The 19,268-nt window shown below is 37.8% G+C and overlaps 1 protein-coding gene across 9 annotated transcripts in view; it reads right to left on the bottom strand.

Annotated features, from left to right (window-relative positions):
- The window catches only part of ODF2 (outer dense fiber of sperm tails 2), a 51,371-nt gene that overhangs the window by 2,703 nt on the left and 29,400 nt on the right, over positions 1-19,268 (bottom strand). For all 9 annotated transcript variants that reach the window (XM_072632588.1, XM_072632585.1, XM_072632587.1 and 6 more), the window contains 5 exons: positions 4,251-4,386; positions 3,279-3,389; positions 3,000-3,104; positions 1,786-1,944; positions 667-767 (listed from right to left, as the gene is read on the bottom strand). In XM_072632588.1, the coding sequence (XP_072488689.1) occupies positions 667-767; positions 1,786-1,944; positions 3,000-3,104; positions 3,279-3,389; positions 4,251-4,386 (612 nt within the window). The remainder of the gene's footprint in view (positions 1-666; positions 768-1,785; positions 1,945-2,999; positions 3,105-3,278; positions 3,390-4,250; positions 4,387-19,268) is intronic.

Here is a 19,268-nt window from a genome sequence, read left to right as displayed (position 1 = left end):
CTCTAACAGAACTTTACCACCAGAACAAATCTGTCCTGCCTTTTCTACTGTCCATAGGAAGGTGGAGGGCTCTGCTCTCTCTGTTCAATCTGGCAGTCACAGTGAAAAATATCTAAAATGTCTAACAAAGTAAAAATCTGGCAGTCACAGTGAAAGTGAAACCTTCCACTGATAGGAGTCATGGGGTAAGGGAGCTTAAAAAGGGCTATCAAACAGGGGATGACTAAAGGTCATTGGCTAGGTAAATCATGGAATGGGAAAACAGAGGTCAAAGAATAGAATGAGAAAATACCCACCACCAACATGTACCAATTGTCCCATTTAAAGCAGGCCCCCTGCCTAAATGAAATATGCCTTTCTCCAGGGACTGGGTTAAGCTCTCAATCTACTGGAGGTGGCTGTGTCTTGGTTCTTGGGCGTTCCAAGGCTGAGAGGTGTGCAGAGAAGTTGTACTTTGATCGTATGGATGATTACAGGTGAAACAGAAGCAACTTTTCCTAAAGAGTTTCTGTTTGCTCTTCCCTCTGAAGTTAGCCCAGCACCATCATATTCCAGGGCCTTGGGTCAGTCACCCAAACTCTTCAGTGGGTAAGCATAAAGTGGAAACAGAAGAGTTCAGGTCCTAGAAAAAGGATGAGGACAGAAACAGAACATTGTGACTCTAACCTCTCGAGTTCTTCCACTTTCAGGCTTAGCTGTTTGTTTTCCTCCTGAGAATATTGATGTCTCTCTCTCACCACCTCCAGCTTCTCCCCCTGGTGTTCGATCTAAAATGACAGGAAAATAGACCATTTTACATAAAAGGTGATATTGTCCTGTCTTCCCTTCTCCCAGGAGGCTAGCATGCATATGAAGGTAGGCGGTGTTCCTTGGAGAGGGTGACTGTCACCTTCGGCATCCACTGCAAAGTCATACCTTCCCTGCTCGTGCAGGACTTGAAGTTTAGATTTAATAAGAATGAAGGTTTCCCCACCATCTTCCCAAGAGAAGAAACATCTGCTCCTACGAAAATATGATGTTTTCTTCACCAGAAGAAGCCAAGGCTTCTCTGAAAGTCAAAAAAAATCCCTGGAGCCAAAAGTATAACTAGATTGTCATGACACACATAAGATATTAATACTCAAAATAAACTCAAATTAGCTTATAGATAACCATGTTTGGAATCTTTACCTTGAATATAAGAAGTGGAAGGGATCTTATAGAACATCATTTTCAAGATAAGGAAATAGAAGTTTAGAGAGGTTAAGGGACCTGCCCAAGATCACCATGTTTGTCCCAAAGTAACAAAAATAAGTTATCAGCAAGCAAGATTGGAGACATCAGGCATGACTGCATCAGAAGAGAACGACAGATACCATAACTGCAAACAAAAGAATAAAAGGGAAAGCAGATGAAGTATGAAGATAAGCCAGTCAAGCATTCAGTGCCAAATGTCTGATGCCCAGGCTCTGTGGATTGCTTGATTTGAGGACAACGAAAGGATTCAAAGTGCAAGAGGTAGGCTAAATCTCAGACCAATATGAAGGCTGTGGCGGAAGAGAAGACAGAAGAACTGACAGAAGAAGGTCAGAAGTGACGCCTCCTATCACTAGAATCACTGTTTGCAAACACAAGAACATTTGGCACACCAGACTTTTATTTCACAGTGTTGATGAGAATTAATTCGTTTCGAAAAGTGGCAGCCAAAGAAAAGGAAGTGATCTTCCTTCGGGGGCGTGCGTCTCATCTTGGTATCCGGCTGGCTGTTCGGGTCAGGTCGTGAGACCCTTTCTGCCAGTCCCTTACCCGGGTGCGCAGATCTGCTATGATAGCTGTGAGGTCCACATTTTTCCTCTCGTAGCCTTGTAGCTGATCCTGACATTCGGCCAGTTTAGCCTCAGTAATTTTGAGGATCTCAGGCAGTTGTTGAAGGTCAGTCAGCTGAGCCTGGAACTGCTTACGAGCCTTAAAAAGGGAAAGAAAGACATCTTTTGGTAAAGACCAGCCCACATTTTTTAACCTCTTGAAGTACTCTGATAGCAAGATTAAACAAAATATCCATCAAGCTCACCATGTAAATCTCTTGATAACAAGAAGAGATTCTAGAAATGGAAAGCTACTATCATTCCATTTTGCATCCTCCCCTAGAAAACCTCAAAATCTGCAAGTACTCCAGAGTCAATCCCTATAAAATATCCAACTGTCCTCTACGATAGTTCTGACCTATCCACCAGTCTAATAGTTATAAAGAATTTCATTCTGGATGACCCATCCCATCTTCTAGTAAGGAGGCACTACATGGATATCTGGATATGTCTAACAAAGTAAAAAATACTTCTCCATAATAACAGACCAGCCCCAAATCCCAGAATTATAAAGGCACCTTTCTTTGCCATCACATGAATTAGGTAAATCTGGATTTGTTTTTTGTGTGTTGAGGCAACGAGGTGGCAAAGTAGATAGACAGCCAAGCCTGGAGTCAGAAAGATCTGAGTTTAAATCTGACCTCCGATACTTAATTAGCTGTCTGACCCTGGGCAAGTCATTTAACCCAGTTTGCCTCAGCTTTTTCATCTATAAAATGACCTAGAGAAGGAAATGGCAAGCCACGCCAATATCTTGCCATGAAAAATCTAAATGGGGTCACAAAGAGTTGGACATGACTGAATAATTTTTTACGTGTTGCTGCAGATTTTTGAGAGGTACAGAAGAGGGTGACTGGTAGCAAACAGGACCATAACACCACCTAGTCAAGCAGGTATCTGGGAGTTCTATCATTTGTTCCCTTAAAATGTTTCTTGGAATGATTTTAGCTTCAATTTTTTTTTAAAGCGAAAGATGGGAGAGAAAGAAGAGCAGGGGTAGAAGGCAAGTAAGAGGAAATGAGAAAAAGAAAGGTGCCAGCTTTTCAGAAGACCACTTTTCCTTTCTTAGCTCAAAACATAGGAGGTAGCTCCAGTTTCTTCCCTAATTAGTTCAGAAAGGGGATGGGGGAAGTTTGTGTAGACATGAACAATTACCGATTCAATTTCCTTGTTCATTTCATCTTTGAGGATCTTGTTCTCTTTGTCACAGCGTTCCAGTTGAGTGGCTACCTCATCAGCTTCCATCCGGGTCTTCATCACCTAGGGACAGAGAGGACAAAGGGATTCTGATAGGAGACCAGATCTGATGAAAGATAACTTCTCACTCAGTTGTTGAAAGTGAGGAGTTTCAGAGTGGGAAAACTTAAAGCAGATAAGAAAAGAGGCAAAAATGAAGTGGGATGATGAGGACAAAAGCTCAAACTAGAAAAGTACCTGACTCTTGTAGTTGTCGATCATCCCTTCATAGTTCTTGACTGACACCTTCAGCTGTTGGACCTCAATTTGGGCTTGACTTAGCCTGTCTTCCACAGGGGTGATACTAGCCTGTAGAAGGATATTAGCAATATGGAGAGCTTGGCTTTGACCAACCACTATGGCATTAGCTTTGGACTAATGCAATAAGATGTGCTGAAAGATCTCTTTCTGCTGAACAAGGGAAAAACATATTTCCTCAGAAAAGCAATAAAGATAGAAATATCAGTCTTTAAACTTTACCAGCCTTGTTTCCTCCCCCCTTAAAAAAAATTAATCTGCCCAGTTCCTTTCCTCTGGAAATTAAAGGAAATATGAATTAGTGCTTTTGAAAAGTAAACCATTCTTGATTCTAAAATGCTGACCTCATTCAGACATATCTTTGTTGCTAAGAGATAACTATCCCCATTCCTTCCCTATTTAGAAATGGGGATAATAAAGCTCTAAAAATTGAAATGACCTGCCCAAAGTCCCTGTGGAATAGAATGCAAGGGTCTAGATTTCCAGGTTATTGTTTTCCTCCTGGCCAGGACAGAAATCTATAGTTTATCCCAGTCTCAGAGAATATTACCCTCTAGCCTGTGTACAATCAGGGTGGAGGGTAGGAGAAGAATCTTGTTGATTAATTAATCTGCCTCTTGGGATGGTGTTTTGGGACATATTATCAAGAAGTCAATAAAAGACCCTGAGGTCTTGAAATTGGGATGTAGAATAAAAGTCCCATTCACCCATTTCAATCTCATTTCATACCCCTCAAAACATACACAAAGCCCTTGGGCAGGGATACCTAACTTCAATCTAATTGCCAGAGGGGAATGGCATACCCAAAGTTGCCTCAATAAACTACAATATCTCTTTTCCCACCCTCTGGGGACATATGGCAGCAGATTTTCTGAAAATATTAGTTTTATGGTTCAAGGATGCTTGGCTGACCTTTAGCCTCTCATTCTCAAGTTTGAATGCAGAATATTCTGCTGTCTGTCGGTGTAATCTTTCCACCAGATTATCCCGGTCTTCTCGCATCTTCTCCTCCAAGGCATGTTGCTGTGATACCAGATCTGTCACTCGGCTGATATAAAAGAAAAAGAAGACAAAACAGCAAATATCAGATTTCAAAGAACCCAAGTATTTTGGAATGAAGTAGCTCTTTATGATCCAGAATCCCTGGCACTGAACATGCCAAAAGCTAATAATTCTAGAATGGTAATCTCCTCAATCTATGGATGGGCACTAACTCAGCTTCTCAATTGAAGATGATACACTGAATGTTGGATGCTGGACACTGTATATAGGGTGGAGGGGGGAACACATAAAGAGAAAAATTGCTGAAACCTGGAGCCTGGTCAAGTCAAGTGATAAGGGTGGTAATTGGGGAGAACAGCATATAACATTAACATGCTGTCCTCCCCAATCATTTCCCCCAATACATACATACATACTTCTGCCCCACTAAAAATGTTGATGAAATGTAGGTAGTAGTATGTACTACTATGTACCACACAATCAACCAGACAAGAAACTGAGCAACCAAAAGGCTGGGGAGGTAGATTCCTCTCTGAGATCTACAACCAATCCATTTTAACCAAAACCAAACATCTTCTGGTCTAGAATGACAATCTATATCATTCCAATTTCAGGAAGCACCTATCACCTAGTCAAACACTGCTCAAATTCTATTAAGGCTGCCTTCCAGATTCCTAAAAGAGGAGAGAGAGAGAAAGAGAGAGAGAGAGAGAGAGAGAGAGAGAGAGAGAGTGTCCTTGGGGACTTACTTTTATCAAAGTAAACCTTAGACTTGAACCACCTAGTCCTTAGTGCTTAGTCCAAACAAAATCATCATAAATTAAACCACTTCAGATTAAATAATATATGACAATGCATTAAAATAATTATTCACCACATCCAAGTAAGATTAATGTGAGAAATGCAAAAGGCAATATAAGAAAAAATAATTCATACAGACATAATAATAACAGGATCATCTACTAGTTTAATGCTAAAAAGGAATATGATAAATTTTAATTGACTCATGATATTAAAAAAAAACCCCAAAGACCACTACACAAAATCCTGAATAAGTATTCATTATTCTTAAATTGATAAAGGTGCGTGTGTGTCTGTCCTTTGTTGCCAACGAAGACCATGCCATCAGAGAAATGATGACATGACTTGCAGTTGACTTTGTTTTGAGTGAGGGAGGGCTGTGCAGGTCACCAGCCTCACTTCTCCTCCAGAGCCATCTGAATCCAGTGACCAGATATTCATCAGGATGACTGGAGATGACCCAGGATGAGGCAATTGGGGTTAAGTGACTTGCCCAAGGTCACACAGCTAGTGGGTGCCAAGTGTCTGAGGTGAGATTTGAACTCAGGTCCTCCTGACTCCTGCACAGATGCTCTATCCACTGCACCACCTAACTGCCCAAACTGATAAAGAATTGTTTACTAAAAACCAGGAACCAATATTATCTTCAATGAAGAAATATAAGCATTCCTATTAAAAAGAAATGACCATATCCTCTTTTAATCCATCTATCCCAGTACTAGAAATGACTGATATTACGAGGCAAGAAAAATTAATAAGGGGAAAATGTTGGTAAAGAAGGGATTATCTCATAGCCCTATTTTGAGATAAAGTGTTTCTAACTTGAAAATCCAAAGGGAAAGAAAAAAGAAAAAGTTAAGATATTCAATTCAATAATTATCTATTAAGTGCCTACCACACCCAGCACTATGTTCAGTAGTGGGGATACAAGGACAAAAATGAAACTGGGCCTGCCCTTAGGGAGCTTACAGTCTCCTGGGGAAACAAAACATACACTCAAATCCAAAATAAAACTACTACTAAATGCTGGAGGGGAGGTGGAGATCAGGAAAGCCTTATTCTAGGAAATGGTAACTGAATGGAACTTTATGAGAAGCTAGGGATTACATTAAAATAGGGAATAAAGTAGGGAGCGCATTCTAAAGTAAAACCTGTACAAAGCTATAGATACAAGGGAAAGAATGCTGAATGGGGGGAATACCAAGTAAGCCAATTTTCCTGGAAAGTAAAATGTATGAATGACATGGGACCAATGTGAAATAAGTCTGGAAAGGTATCCCTGATTGTGGAAAGATTTAAATTAGTTGAGGAGATCCCAGAGTCAGTACAATCCACCGGAAACTTTTGAGCAGAAGAGCTACATGGTCAAACCTGTGTCTGAGGGACATTACTAGGGCAACGATATAGAAGATGGATTGGGGTGGGGGAGGGGATGCGCTAAAACAAGGAAGACCAGTTACAAATATATTCCAACAGTCCAACTGAGAGGTGATGAAGGCCTGAACTAAGGTAGAAACCATGTGAACCAAGAGAAGAGGACAGACATGAGAAATGTTGTAAAAGAATCAGCAAGACTTCTTAACTAATAGGATATGGAAGGACAAAGAAGAAAGTACAGCCAAGAACACAAAAGTTATACACCAAGTGACTAGAAGGATGGTGGCATTCTCTAACAAAAATAAAAAGGCCAAGTGTAGAAAGGATGGAATTAGAGACCTTTACTGAGGGAAGAAAAACAATGAGTTCTGCAGAAATACTAACTTGGAGATGCCAATGGTACAGACACAGGTGGATCTATCCATTAGGCAGCTAATGATTCGGGGCTAGAGCTTAGGAAACATTAGGGTTTGTTATTAAGTTTGGAGAGCAATCCTGTAAAGAAATGATCATTTCATGGGAGCTGAGATCGCTGAGAAAAGAGAGTTCAAGACAAAACGCACTGCTTTAGGACAAGTAGATGGTGATCAATAGTGTAAAATACTGTACAAAAGTCAAGAAGAATGAGGAACTGAGGAAAGGCCACTTGAGTGAGAAGGTAAAAGAATGGTAAGAGGGCATTTTCAGTAAAATCACATTGTAAGGGGTTGAGAACTGAAGAGGGAGGTAAAGAAATGGAGGACATTAATCTAGATAGCTCTTTTTAGAAGCTTGGCTGTAAAAGGGCAAAAAAATGACAGCTTGAAGAGACAGCAAGGTTAAACAAACGGGTTTTTTTAGGATGGAATTCACCTGGGTGAGTTTGCAGGCAACAGGGAAGGAGCAAAAGAAAGACTGAAGATTCAAGATCAAGAAGGTAACAACATCTGAATAAGAGAGGAAGGGAGGATGCCCACCTCTTTCTCAAATTGGATCAAATGAGAGAATTAGAAATGAGAGAGAAGGGTTAGGAAGTAGGAGAAAAGAGGGAGCTCACAAAAGATACACTCTTTTTTTTTTCCAGAAAAGGAAAAGTCCAGAACAGGGAGGTGTTTTTAAGAAAGGTGAGAAGAAAAGATTTGTAATAACCACTTCAAGGAATGTGATAGAAAACAATCAAAAAGAAGGAAGAAAAAAATTGCTATGTCACAGTGAGGTAGGTCCTCACTGAGATAAAATAAATCTGTAATGGATCCTAAGGGCATGAGTGTTGCATGCAATGGGCATTGGTAGAAATGGGAGAAGACAGTATGGAGTTGAAGTGATCAACCTCAGGGATCAAGACTGTGAAGTAACCCCCGGGCAGGAAGACAAGAAAGAACAGGTAGGTTTTTCCATACCTACCAGAGGTTGGAGTGAGGACAGAAAATAGTTTTGGAGTGTTGAAGTCACAGAGGAAGAGTGATACGGGACAGGAGGTAATGATCAGATAAAGGAACTCCTGCCATATTCAAAATCATGACACCATCACAGTGACAGTAATATCTAAGATATGAATGGCTGAGATGACATAAAGATATAGTTCATGGAAGTTGAGGCAGTTGTGGAAATGACAGATGAAGGGATTTCAAAGTACTGAAATCCTTCAGTCTAAGCGTTAAGGGTTGGCATGGGGAGGAAGACCATAAAGATGCACATTTGAGAAAGGAGAGAATGACCTGAAGCTTCAGAGATAATTTTGATAAGCATCTGGACAAGCCATTATAAAATGGACTTCAAAATAAGAGAGATTGTTTAGTAGTAGCTAGTCTGGAAGTGGCAATGACAACCAAAGAAAATGCTCTACTTCTCCTGGCCATGTCAGAGGGGCATGAAAGAAGCAGAGAGGTTGACTAGGGATGCAGCATCTTCCAGAGGGAGCCAGATTGCCATGAACACTGAAAAATGTAATGTGTGTGGTAAAAAGATCTAGAAAAGAAAATAAAGTGAGCTCAACTGTATTCTTACACTTCAACAAGTCAATAGATCCATGTTCTCACTATATAAATCCGTCTACGACTGTTAAAAAATTCTTATATTTTATTAATGACTTTTGTTTTTATATCACATTAAATTCTGAATATATCCTTCCCTTTTTCCACACCCACCCCAAAAAAATTATGAGCCATCCTTTGTAATAAAAATGTAAAAAGTGAGAAAAAAAGAACTTTGGCAAAACTGACTAACACAGTGATCAAATGCAATGGCAGGAGCAGAATACTACATCCACAGTACTTCATTCCTGCAATGACGGGAAAAATGTGTATTTTCTCAGTTCTTCTCAGAGGTCAAGCTTGATCGTGACAATGACAGTGTTCAGTTTGGGGGGTTTTGTCCTCTATATTTACAGTTTTGTAGTCACTGTAGATGATATTGTTTTCTGGTTTAGCTTAACATCAACACCGCATCAGTGCAAAGTCTTCTGTGAGTAACTTACAGTACTCAGTACATCATGGTAATCCATTACATTCATATACCACAATTTGGTTAGTCATTGATTCCCAAACAATGGACATACAATTTGTTTCCAGTTTTTGCTACGACAAAAACCACTGCTACAAATATTTTGGTGTATGTGGGGCCAACCAGTGACATCAAAAAGATATAAGCATTTTAACCAATTTTGAAAAATCTATGCCTTTTTCGTCTTATACAATTCTTGCTCCTGTCCTTCCAGAAATCCTCCACAAAGATGTCAGTTAATATTACACGCAGAGGTCTTCTTCTCATTCTTCTCCTAGTCTGTGGATACAAGGACTATATTCAAGCTGACCCTCATGTTCTTTTCTGATCACACATGTCCCTGATGAAGACTGATGATGTCAGTTCTCTTACACAAGTCAGCAATGGTGATATACTACATCATCCTATGTGTATCCTGCTTATCTTCCCATTCCTTACAGGGTTAACTGCAGATGGAATTCTTATGAGATTGTAGCATTCTGTGATTCACAACCACATAGCATGCATTACACAGAAAATGTTTAGAGAGGTAAGACTTTCAAAGTAGAGAGAAGCTTAAATACATAGTGATTTAAGGTTTGCAAAGTATTTTACATATATTATTTTCATTGGATCCTTACAACCCCCTTAAGTACTACACAGATACAGATAGTACTCTCCATTTTACAGATGAGGAAACTGAGATTTAGGGAGGTTAAATGATGTCTAAGATCAAACAGCCATGGCTAGAGATGAGATTCAAAACTAGTCCTATCCTGACTCTCCATCTACTACATGGCACTGACTCAACAATCGTTAAAAGTGCTGTTCAAAATGAAATGAATATTTATAAAAATATAAACTCAGATTAACAGAACAGAAAATAAAACTTTGATACTTCTATTTTAGAAAAAGAAACTGAACAAGCAATAAATGAACTCCCGAAGGGTAAAAAAACTCCATGATTAGATAGATTTACAGCTGAATTCTACCAAATATTTAAAGAACTACTAATTCCAATACTACATAAACTATATGAAAAAACAGGTAAAGGAGTCCTACACAAATTCCTTCTCTGACACAAATATAGTCTTGATACCTAAACCAAGGAGAATCAAAACACAAAACTATAGATTAATATTCTCCTAATGAATACTGATACAAAAATTTTAAATAAAACACTAGAGCAAGGAGATTACACAATATATCATATACTAGGACCAGGTGGGATTTATATCAGGAAAGCAGAACTGGTTCAACATTAGGAAAACTTTAAGCATAACTGTTCATATCAACAACAAAAAATGTGATTATCCAACAGATGCAGAAAAAACTTTTGACAAAATATTCCTATTCCAGTTTAAAACATTAAAAAGTAGAGGAGTAAATGAAGCTTTCTTTATATAAATACTTAAAGTACTTTCCTTAAATAATTACTATCTCTCTAAAACCAAGAGTAAGCATTACGTGTAATGCGTATGAGCTAGAAGCTTTTCCAATAAAAGCAGGTGAAATAAGAATGTCCACTACTGTTCAATATTGTACTAGAAATTCAAGCGAGAGCAAAGAAAGGCAAAGGAATAAACATAAGGTGCTGAGGAAACAAAACGATCACTTTTTGTAGAGACATGATGATTTACTTAGAAAATTCTGGAGAGTCAACTAAAAAACTAATTGAAACATTAACTTTACCAACATTACAGGACATAAAATAAACCCACAGAAATAATTAGCATTTCTGTATCTAACCAGAGACAGAGGAAGAAAAAGAAAAGAGAAATTCTGTTTAAAATTATAGATGATATGAAATGCTTGAGAGTCTATCTTGGCAAGACATACACAGGAACTATATTGAACACAATAACAAAATACTTCACCAAATAAAGAAAGCTCTAAACAACTGGAAAAATATTAATTATTCATGGGAAGGCTTAGTCAATATAGTAAAAATGACAATACTACCTAAACAAATTTATTAATTCAGTGCCATACTAATTAAATTACCAAAGAATCACTTTATAGAACTAGGGGAAAAAATTGTGAAATTTATCTGAAGAAAAGGTCAAGAATAATATCAAGGGAATCAGTGAAAAAAAAAACAACTCCAACAACCACCAGGAAGTAAAAGGGACTAGCAGTGCCACACCTCAAATTCTTGATTGATTACATTGATTAAAATGCTACAAAGTTGTAATCATTTGGTACTGGGTAAAAAAGAGAGGTTGAAAAAGAGAGAGGTTGATCAGTAGAACAGATTAAGTAGTGCAATAAACAAAGGCAAATTAGCCCAGTAAACCAGAGTTTGATAAACTCAAAAAAACCAGTCATTGAATCAAAAATTCACTTTTTTTACAAAAACTGTTGGGAAAACTGGAAAGTAGTAAGGCAGAAACTAGGCACAGACCAGTACGTCATACTATGTAACAAGATAAACTCAAAAAGAGTACATGATTTAGACATAGGGTGTTATCATAAGCAAGTTAGGGGAGCATGGAAAAAATTGCCTGTCAGATCTGCGGATATGCGAGAAGTTCATGATAAAACAAGAGACAGAGGTTTGCAGGAGCTAAAATGGATAATTTTGATTACATAAAATTAAAAAGTTTTTGCACAAACAAAATCAATGCAGCTAAAATTAGAAGAAAAGCAGGGAACTGGGAAAATATTTGCAGCAAGTTTCTCTGATAAAAGTTTCATTTTAAAAATATATAGGGAACTGAGTCAAATTTATAAGAATAACAATCATTTCCCCAATTGATAAATGGTCAAAAGGTATGAATAAGCAGTTTTCAGAGGAAGAAATCCAACCTGTCAATAGCCATATGAAAAGCAGTCTAAGTAATAATTAGAGAAACGCACGTTAAAACAACTCTTATGTACCCACCTCACATCCATCAGCATGGCTAATATGACAGAAAAGGAAAACACTTGCTGTTTTGCACCAACAATGCACTGTTGATGGAGCTGTGAACTAGTCCAACCATTCTTGAAAAGCAATTTGGAAAGAATACAAGTCATTCCCCAAATGATAAATGGTCAAAGGATATGAACAGGCAGTTTTCAGATGAAGAAATTAAAGCTCTCTATAGTCATATAAAAAAAATGGTCTAAATCACTATTGATTATAGAGAAATGCAAATTAAAACAACTCTGAGGTACCATCTCACATCTATCAAATTGGTTAATATGATAAAAAAGGAAACTGATAACTGTTGAAGAAGATGTGGGAAAATTGGAACACTAATGCATTGTTGGAGGAGTTGTGAACTAATCCAACCATTCTGGAAAGCAATTTGGCACTGTGCCTAAAGGGCTATCAAATTGTGCACACCCTTTGATCCAGCAATACCACTACTTGGTCTGTATCTCAAAGAGATCAGAAAAAAGGAAAAAGGACCCACATGTACAAAAATACTCATAACACATTTTTTGTGGTGGCAAAGAATTGGAAATTGGGAGAATGCCCATCAATTGAGGAATGGCTGAACAGGTTGTAGTATATGAATGTAATGGAATACTATTGTGCTATAAGAAACGAAGAGTAGGCAGATTTCAGAAAAACCTAGAAAGACTTAAATGAACTGACGCTGAGTGAAGTGAGCAGAACCAGGGGAACACTGTACATAGTAACAGCAACACTGTGCGATGACCAACTTGAATAGACTTAGCTCTTCTCAGCAATGCAATAATCTAAGAAAATTCCAAAGGACTCATGATGGAAAATGCTATCACATCCAGAGAAAGAACTATGGAGTTTGAATGCAGATTGAAGCATACTATTTTCTTTTTTGTTTGTTTTTTTCTTTCTTGTGGTTTTTCCCTTTTGTTCTGATTCTTTTTTCACAACCTGTGAAAATATATTTAACAGCCTATATCAGATTACTTGCCATCTTGGGGAGGGGAGAGAGGATGGAGGGAGAAAAAAATATGGAGGAGAAGGTTCAAAAGCTCATTGAACAAAATAATTTGTTGAAAGAGAGAATTGAGTTCAGGGTAACTAATGACTGAACTAATAACTAACCAAGAAGTTAGTAAACAAAACCAAAAATTTGAAAAAATAGAAGATAAGGTGTAACAACTCATTGAAAAACAACTGACCTGGAAAATAGATCCAGGAGAAATAATTTAAAAATTATTGGATGAGAAAAAAATATGGAATTCAAAATCTTATAAAAGTGAATGTTGAAAACTATCTTTACATGTAATTGGAAAAAAATAAAATACCATTAAGTAGGGGCAGGGGGAAGCAATTTGGAACTAGGTCCAAAAAACTATTAAACTATACATATTCTTTGACCCACTACTAGGTCTATATCCCAAAGACATCAAAGAGAGAGGAAAAGAACACACACACACACACAAACACAAAAATATTTATAGTAGGGCTTTTTGGTGTGTGTTTAGTTTTTTATGGTAGCAAAGAATTGGAACTGAGGCTATGACCATCAGTTGTAATATGGCTGAAAATGTTATGGTATGTGAATGCAATGGAATATTATTGTGCTGTAAGAAATAATGAAGGAGATGGTTTCAGAAAAACCTAGCAAGAATTGTTTGAACTGATATAGAGTGAAGTGAGCAGAATTAGGAGAACAATTTATACAGGAACAGCAATATTGTATAGATAATCAACCTTGAAACACTTGTAACTCTAGTCAACCAAATGACTAAGGATTCAAGATGAAACATGCTATTCATCTCCAGATAAAGAAATGATGGACTATGAGTGTAGACAGGAGTATATTTTCTTCAATTTCATTCTTTTTCTCCCTTTTTGGGGAAGGAGAAAATCTTTTTTGCATGTCTATACATATTTATAAGGGTTTTTATTTTCTTGCCTTCTCAATAGGTAGGGAAGGGGAAGAGTAAGGAAAACAAATTGAGACTAAAAATAAAATGGAATTTTTTAAAAAATAGAATAATAAAACACTAAAAAATAAGTACAATTCAATTTCCCAAATGCAGCATATTTCAATATGGATGCAGCCTACTGACCTTCAATATTACATACCTAAACACTAAGTTCTGCTGGCTAGCTCAATGGATTATCTACCCAACTGCATTTCAGTTTCTGGACAATATGTTTTTTTCCCCTAATCTCTTAAATACAGATCTCATTGAGAAGATCCCATAGTGTCCCAGTGTCTAATGTAATTGCTACAATATTACTGGAAAACCAGATATTTATAGAATTTCTTTGTCAAAAGGGAATACTATTGTTTGAACTTTGTGTAAGATATCCTCTTTGAAACTGATGAATAGCTGTGGTGAGCATGTCTCCTTGGTTTGATCCCTGGCTGAATATGCTGATACTCAGTAAATCATTGAACAAGGTTATCTCTGTGATCACATCTGTCAATAAATGTTATAATTTTGGTACATATATGAGAAATCTCACAAGAGGGGACTCGACTGACTCTGTGACCAAGAAAATTCATATTCCTTCATTTTAATAAAAATAAAATAAGCAGTGGAATAGTGTATTCTCTATACCTTCCAGTCAATTTTGTGTGAAGACAATCTGCTCTAGCAAGCAGTCTGCAAAATGATCTACCCATTGCCTTCTCACACTTTAATGAAGGACTCCCTCAATGTATATCACTCTTATCAAGATTTTATAGAGAAGAAAAAATGTGCATCTCAATTGGCAGGTGTGGATGTCTTCTCATTCTAGTTTGGAAATCAATCAACTTTTTCCATTCTTTCAGAATCTCCCTTTCTTTGTGACATTTTCAAAACTGATCCTTGAACACTTAAATTAAAATTATATAATATCAGCTGGGTGGCACAGTGAATAGGATAGAGCACCAGGTCTAGAGTCAAGAACCCCTGAGTTCAAATCTGATCTCAGACACTAGCTATGTGACTCTGGGCAAATTACTTATCCCTGTTTGCCTCAGTTTCCTCATGTATAAAATAAGCTGGAAAAGGAATGGCAAACAACTCCAATATCTTTGCCAAGAAAACCCCAAATGAGGTCACGAAGAGCTGAAAACAATGGAAATAATTGAACAACAGCATAGACTGCAACTCTGTATGTATGGAGTCAGTTCTCAAGAGTCACTCCCCCAAATGTGATCTTAAATGTCATTGCCATATTTCAAAATACAGATGTTCCAACAGTCATACTGCAATTTTAAACTCTTTAACAGTTAAGGTGGTATGGAGTCAAAATATGATAATTCTACTATGTTGATGAGAATAATATGCTAAAGAAATTCTCAGAAATCTGTTCATTTCATATCTGTTATCACACTACTACCAAGTGTCATTTACAAATGTTCTCTGATCCTTAAGCTTACTTCAGACTCACTCCCAGATCTCTGCAGGTTCATTTCTATCTATTCTGTGAGGTAATTATTACTCAAGATCATAAATTAGAGTGTGCCCAGAAGAGGGCAATCAGGATACTTTGAAGAGTCTTGAGTTCTTGTTAAATGAAGTTCAGCTGAAAAAAATGGGTATGGTTAGCCCAGAGTGACACAATAGCTGTCTTCAAATACCCGAAAGGCTGTCACATGGAAGAGACTAGACTTGTTCTGTCTGACTGTAGAGAGCAAAACCAGGAACAGTAGAGAGATTGGACAGAGGTAAATTTACGTCCAATGTTAGGGAAAAAATTTCTTGCAATTACAGCTGTCCAAAAATTGAGCTTCCTCAAGAAGTGATAAACTGGTTACCTCTCACTAGAAATCTTAAAGTGGAGACTAAAATGACTCGCTGGTTAGGAATGTTATAATGGAGATTCTTTTCAGGTACAGGCTGAATTAGATGGCTGCTGAGGACCTTCCCAAATCTCAAATTCTGTGATTCACATCTTGCAGCTCTTTTATTCAACACCTCTCTGACAAGAATCTGCAAGCTCTTCTTTCATTTAAGCCATCCTTCCATTTAGTGGCAATTTCTCTGTGTTTTCTAGTTTCATTTATGGTGATAATGTCAGTGTATGGTTGTGATTCAGTTTCTGTCTGCTTATTTTTTGTCCAACAGTCATACAGCCCATTTAGAGTAGCAAGAATTAATGTTTGGAGAAGGTCTAAAAATACATTTTTTTTTTTTTAGCATCCTTTGCCTCCTTATCTAGTACTCCATCAAAATAAACTGCAGAGGAGACGGGGCCATGCAGAACAGAGGGTTATTTTACATTTTATACTTCATTGATTGTCATGGCCCCCTAAATTGGTCACATAATAGCCAACCTTCTGGTGATGAGACACTCTACTCTTAGCTCCTTGGACAGCAGACACAGTCACTGCTGGGGCATACTGAAAGCTTTTCCAGCTTAGCTTAGTAAGAGTCTAGCCAGACTTTAAACTTCACTTGCATAGCTATTGAGAATATCCTGGTCACCTCTATGTCACAAGAACATATCCAATGCAGTTTATGTATATGTATATAAAAATGTGTATATGTGTATATGTATACACACATACACATATACACATATATACATACACTATATATATATATATACACACATCTATATATGTGTGTATATATATATGTATATATATATACACACGCATACATGTATATAATAAAATTACTATCATATATAGGATGATATTTAATCTTTCTTCAAGTCTTCTCTCTTTTTCTGCCACTAAAGTCATCAATTCTCTTTGGATAGATCATTTATGTTCCTAAGATTAACACTAAAATACTTACTTTTCTTGCAATTATTGTGCACAGGACATACATTTTCAATCTGTTTTTTTAGCTATTATAGCACTGATGATAGCAGTACAAATTGGTGCAATCTTTCTGGAAAGCAATGTGGCAAAATGTCACAAGAGCTATGAAACTGACCTTGTTATTCCACTGCTATGACTATATACCAAATAAATATTTAAAAATAAAAACATCTGTAAGAAGCTAAAGTTGTCAGTCAAGAACCAAAGATCCTCTAGAACCTCAGCCTTGTGCCATCTAAGGGTGAAATAATCTACTCAATACCAGACCCTGGGACAGATCTGACTTGGCCAGTAATTAGAGGGTAAATAAATCTAAACTATTGCCTCCCTGACCCCCACCTTTATAACCAGTCATGCCTTAGGACTTTGACCATTTGGCAGACCACCATGTGTTTGCATCTGCCTTGCCATAGTTAATTTGCCCACTACCTCACTCCCTCCTTTCCCCTGACTCTTCTGCTCTTACTCAGGGAATAATCAATAGGCCTATAACTACTGCAAAGGGCATGACAAGCTGTACTATGGTTACACTCATTCAGTTACCAGCTCACTTTCCTGGGTGCCATTCTCTGTTCCTTCTTACTCATGAAAGTGCCATCCATTCCACATCCCTTTGTCTCACTCTATACTCCCTCTCTCCAAACCACCATGCCCTATGGAGCCCTTGTTTCATTGGTAATAAGCAGTCCTTTATGCAACATTAGTTCTCCTCAATGCAATCACGGAAACCTGGCTCTATCAAGAGGCCACTTTTCCTACAAAAGAAACCTCCCTCTACTTTTGCCCTTGATCTATATCATATCTAATGCCAATATTTGCTCCTTTAATCATTTCATCTTCTCTCACTCTAATTTTCAAACTTTCCTTATCTACAGATTTCTTCTCTATTATTTATAGACTTGTATAGATCTCCCCCAGCCTTAGAAAACTTTCACTTGGCCCTACTAGCCACTAACCTCTCATGGTTTCATCTCAAATCTTCTCCTTTTCATAGTCAATGTTCTGGAAAAACAGCCACTTACATGAGTTCTTCCACTTTCTCATTTTCCATTCACTTCTGAACTCCTTGAAATCTGGTTTCTAACTTCATCACTCAACTAAAACAGCTCTCTCCAAAGGTACCAATGATCTATTAAAAACTGCCAAATCCAATGTCTTTTTCTCAGTTCATATCCTTGACCTCCCTATAGCATTTACTACTGTTGATCACCCCTTCTCCTCCACTGTCTTTCCTGAGTTTTCATGACCTTTCCGGGTTCTCCTCCTCCATTTCTAGATGTTCCTTCTTAGTCTTCTTTGCTGGATCATCATCTTTATTTTGCTCCTTATATTCTATTGTCCCCTCATCTCTTCTCTCTGTACATGCTTTCTTAGTGATGTCATCAGTTCCCTTGGATTCAACTATCACTTCCAGACAAATGACTCCTACATCTGTATTTTATCCAACTTCTATCTCTCTCCTGAATTGCAGTCCCTCATCACCAACTGCCCGCTGGACATCTCCAACTAGTTGTCCCATAGGCACCTGCAATTTTTTTTTCTCAGAACAAATATTGATTTAATAGAACAATTCCAACTGGCAAAAAAAAAAAAAATTCTGCAAGTGACCATGACAAATACCATCAAATATCAAGGAAAGGAAACTCAAATAACATAAGCCTATTCTGCAACCATTCAAATCCACAAGAGACCATGAAATATTATGTTCCAAAGAGAAAAGGAGCCTGAGATGATTCCCAAGATCACCTACCCTGCAACTGTGTTGAGTCCAACATGTAAAAAATGATTTCTAGACTTAGAGCTTCACACCATCCCTCCTCCCTACCCCCCCACCCCAGCCCCCTTTGGAAAAGTTCTTCAGAAAGACATTCCTGATGATGAGATTGTATTGGAAGCTGCGCAGGCTTGGGTGGAGTCAAGATTCTCCTACCTAGATAGCCCAAGGTTAGGAGTGGTCTGGTATGGGGTTGGGGGGAGGGAGGTTGTGCCAGTGATCTGCTGGAAGAGGTATTTCCTGTCTGGAGGTGGGGTGATACCAGCTCCTGATGAAAAGGTATTGTACCAGGATTAAGTGGCCTAAGTCAGGTACTCAAGACTCATTTTAATATAGCCCACCTCCCAATGTGCTGACCAATCTCAATTAATGGGCACCCCATGGGAACGCCTACTCTTTGAAAGGCATGTAATTCTGTACCCCCAAATCCCAAATCAAGCCAGTTTGGGACTGTAACTCCCATGCAATTAATGTTAAAGCCAGCTTGTGAGAAATAAAACTGTGAACCTGACTTAATCTAGTTTGTCTTTCTTAGATCAAACTCCACCGATTTTTGAGGTCGACAATTAAATGGGACCTGTAACAGAACTCATTATTTTCCTCCTCTAAATAATGTCCCCTTCTCTCAAATTTCTCTGATTTTGGCTAGGGTTTTTCCATTCTTCTAGTGCCTAGGGTTTGCAACCTTGGAAGTCAATCTCGACTCTTCTTTCTCTATCAATTTGTTAAATTTTGTTGATTCTACCTCTTGAATTTATCCCTTCCTCTTCATTCACACAGCTTTGTTTCAGGCTTTTATTTATCTCTCACCTAGACAACACT

The sequence above is a fragment of the Notamacropus eugenii genome, chromosome 1 (assembly GCF_028372415.1).
Source record: "Notamacropus eugenii isolate mMacEug1 chromosome 1, mMacEug1.pri_v2, whole genome shotgun sequence".
NCBI lineage: Eukaryota > Metazoa > Chordata > Mammalia > Diprotodontia > Macropodidae > Notamacropus > Notamacropus eugenii.
This window is presented reverse-complemented; position numbering and strand designations above follow the sequence as displayed.